Source organism: Saccostrea cucullata, unplaced genomic scaffold (assembly GCF_032062105.1).
Source record: "Saccostrea cucullata isolate Sc308-1 unplaced genomic scaffold, CSIRO_AGI_Scuc_v1 ctg11735, whole genome shotgun sequence".
NCBI lineage: Eukaryota > Metazoa > Mollusca > Bivalvia > Ostreida > Ostreidae > Saccostrea > Saccostrea cuccullata.
The window spans coordinates 10,520-14,381 of NW_026922729.1; the positions used below are offsets into that span (position 1 = coordinate 10,520).

Genomic DNA, 3,862 nt, shown 5'->3' on the forward strand with positions numbered 1-3,862 from the left:
TGACCTACATTTTCCAGATGAGTGACTAGGTTAATCACAATAAACTATAAGCCCTACCTGGACCAAATCATCTAAGGATGGACAATTGAAACTTGCTTCGGATACTGGCTGTGACCCACATTTTCCAAACAAGTGACAAGGTTTAAGTTTTTGGAACAGATTTATCCCCATTGAACTTCAAGACCTATTAAGTGAATTTGCTTTGATATTGTTGTCAGGATAAATACTAATTGTTAAGAAAATATAATTAAGATTTGCATTACTTAAACTGATAGCATTCGTCGAGGTGAGCTTCTTAATCTTTGTTTACCTATGTTTTGTTTTGTTTTGTTTTTTTTTTTTTTTAATAGTTTTTTAATGTTTATATATGTTAAAAGAGTTTTTGCAATTGTTAAGAATCTACAGTCTTAATTAAAAATTGAGAAAATACACACACACGCCCTCTCTCTCTCTCTCTCTCTCTCTCTCTCTCTCTCTCTCTCTCTCTCTCTCTCTCTCTCTCAAACACATCCTCTCACACCCTCTCACACACCCACACACTCAAACACCCACCCTCCCCCCCCCCACACTCACCCTAACACACACACACACCCTCACACACACAATAATAAATACCCTGGTAAATAAAATCTCTAAATCCTGCTTCAAGTATTTAGTTTTTCCCAGAAACACACTGGGACGCCTAGTACACTGAATAATACTGCAGTGCAATGTTGGAATATATATATGTATGGTAAATTGTCATTATAGGGTGATAAAGCTACAGGAAATAATTAAGCATTACATTTAGTGCCTGCATTTCTGCTTTTTATGACATCTGGCCCCAAGACCATAAACTGAAGACAAACTTTAGTCAAAATTTTGATGTGAAATTATCCTTGAGTTTTGTTTAATCTATTTGTTAAAAAAAATTGCAGACTTGCTTCGCATTCAACTGTAAACTCATGTTATAAAATGTGTTTATTAACCAAATATTTTAAAAAAGTTATTTTGGTTTGAACTATTGACTTGAGTCTGTTTTCAGTTTGTGGTCTTGGGGCCTGTAATGATTTCATATTGAGAGATACCAGTGACAATTCAACAATGTTCAAGTATATTGCATTCTGTACTGAAACACTTTGACAAGTCCTACGTAGTTTCCAACCCAGAGTAATGACTTGTAAAGTGATAATCTGAATGGACTGTTCATTTCATTCTCTGTCAGTAAAAACTTTAGGAACTCCCCGTCAGGACTCAGTAGATGGATCTGTTTGTTGTCAACATCAGTAACAAGGATGTTACAGAGGTAGTCACACACTACATCAGTTGGATTAAATTTGTCTACTTGGTTCTGTCCACGGTAGACATACTTCATGTGACCAGAGGGAGACATAATCACTAGTTCACCTGTAGCGACACTTGTGCGGTTCACAACACAGATATCAGTGTTTCTGTTCTGTGTGACTCTGACTGGCGACGTAAACAGTCTGGTTTGACCGTCCTCCTGGTACTCATACTCATGGATGACATCACCTGTCACTGTGATGTGTCTCACCAGACGTCTGCTCTGTGACTCTAATTTGTAACGATCTGATTCCTCATCCAACAAGGTGAGCAGTAATCCACCGTCCACTGACTGACAGATTCCTCCTGGTATCAGTGGATCTGTACTGATGACTGTAGAGACGGACCCTGATGGTGACAGACAGCTAATGGATTTGTGATAATAGTCAGTGAAATTAACATCACCATTATTATGGTTTACATACATGTCATTAGCTTTAATATTGTATTTATGTTTTATTTCACCACATCTGTTTACTTGTTCAAGGTTGTCTGACCCTAATTCTCTTATGTAACAATGATCTTCACACCATACCCTTAATGCAATTATTACTTTGTCTCCATATATAAATGAGTTTGTTTCAGTCAGACTTATATTGTTTACATCCAGAATTTCTCCAATCATATTCTTCAGAACCTCATCACTGATTTCTCCTTTACTGTATCTCACAGAATGTTTACAGCTTTTCATTTCAACATCTAGATCCAGCCCAGACATCTTTTTTGTCAGTTCCCTGTGGTTATCAATGAAGCTGTAATCTGACATGGTACTCTTGTTATCCTCCATAAACTCTATCATCTCTTCCATTTCTTTTTTCTTTTTATTTAGCTTAGATTTCTCACTGTTCAACTTTTTATTTTTCACGTCCAATTCCTCTGTCAGTCTTCGTTCATTATCTTTCATGATTTCTGTTAATTTGGCCATTATCTTATCGAAATGTTTATGAAGCATTTTAATCTCAGAGTCACACAGGTCTTTATTTTTTCTGACCTGTTTTGAAACCTTCTCTATCTTTTCATCAATCCGAGGCAGATCTCCTTCCTTGATCTTTGTCAGAAATTTAAGCAGTCCTCTCCTCATTTCATTGGCTGCCGTGGGTAGAGTGTTCCATTCGTGATCTCTATGATCTGTTTTGGCACACGTGGCACAAATAAATTCATCACAGTCCTCACATATAACATCAATAGGTAAATCGTGGGTTTTACACATTTCAATGTGCTCTTGAGGGGAGCCCAGTGGATATTTGGGTTTACTGGCGGCCATGTTTGTTGAATGTTTCCTACATACGACCTAGATTTGAGGCAACGTTAAGGAAGATATGCTTTGTGAAGTGATTTGGACTTTAAAATGAGATATCATATAACATGACATGCACAGCGAGCAAACAGGTGTGCACAAACAATGGATATTATAAAAAGGTAACTTAAAACTAGGTGTATTCATTGTCATTAAATTAAATTTTAAAATATATCTAGCATATCATGCAGTAGTTATGAGGTGTGCATCTTTGCTAGCAAACGGGGTTTTAGTCCCTTTTTAAAATTCATGGCAGATAATACCACCAAACTTTGTATACTTTCAAGTCGGATCCTTAGAAGAAATGAGACAAAAAGCTTTCATGTTGCAGGTCATTTTCAAAAGAAGAGGCCCATAGGCCATAATTTTCTGCCAAGTCAATATGACCCTGCTGTTCTTCATCAACAGATTTTTTACTGCAATGGTATATTCCTGTGTATGTTATTGCCAAGAAACAGGAGGCCCATGGGCCACAATGCTCACCCAAGTCAAAAGTGCTTTTCTGTTCTCCATTTATTTAGCAGATTTTCCCCTATATTATCCTTCTTAGTCATTGGGTCATTGGAATATAAGAAAGTAGCATTGGTAAAAGAAGACCATGCTGGTGATACGTGATACATCCCTCCCACACAATAAGACAGGTCAGAAAAACAAGCCCAAGACAGGGAGGTAACTCTTGAAACTATGTTACCTGCTAAAGTTCATTTCTTGGTGTGAACACCCCCCCCCTGAAAAAAAATGTCAAAAAGGGGAAAGCACTCTTCACACAAGTAATATTAAATGTTGATTCCCTAGTTAATGTCATTGGGGGTGGGGATATCTTTTTGTCTGTTGTCAAAAGTAAACGGTGTTTTAGTCTCCGCGAAAAAGTAGCTTAGGCCAGAATTCCCAATCATTTAAGGTAGGGTTCTTCTCACACAAAACTGTATTTGTGGTATTTAATCAAAGTACTGAAAGTACTGTTGGACGGAGGCTTTATGTATGAGAGAACACAAAAGAAATATATATATCATACATAGCTGTAAAGAATATTTTGAGAAATAATGTGTAGTTTTTTTTCAATTCAACATTTTTTTCAAAGGATACTCCAATATTCATGAGGTTTTTGGGATATTATAATTTCATCTTTGTAATGTAAACTTCGCCATGATTAAAGTTCACTGTTATTTAGATGAGATACTTTCAATATTAAACCTTTCAACGTAAGAAACAGTAATTGACTAGGCCTGGTTGACATAAAAC

The 3,862-nt window shown here is 36.5% G+C and overlaps 1 protein-coding gene across 1 annotated transcript; it reads right to left on the minus strand.

The window, feature by feature from the left end:
* Positions 1-1,087: 1,087 nt before the first annotated feature.
* Positions 1,088-2,587, minus strand: LOC134262296 (uncharacterized). The gene has a single exon (XM_062744670.1). The coding sequence runs from the start codon at positions 2,585-2,587 to the stop codon at positions 1,088-1,090; it is 1,500 nt and encodes a 499-aa protein (XP_062600654.1).
* Between the last annotated feature and the right edge of the window lie 1,275 nt (positions 2,588-3,862).

Excerpts from the sequence above, each read along its gene's own strand:
- LOC134262296 (XM_062744670.1), bottom strand. The coding sequence starts at position 2,587 with ATGGCCGCCAGTAAACCCAAATATCCACTGGGCTCCCCTCAAGAGCAC.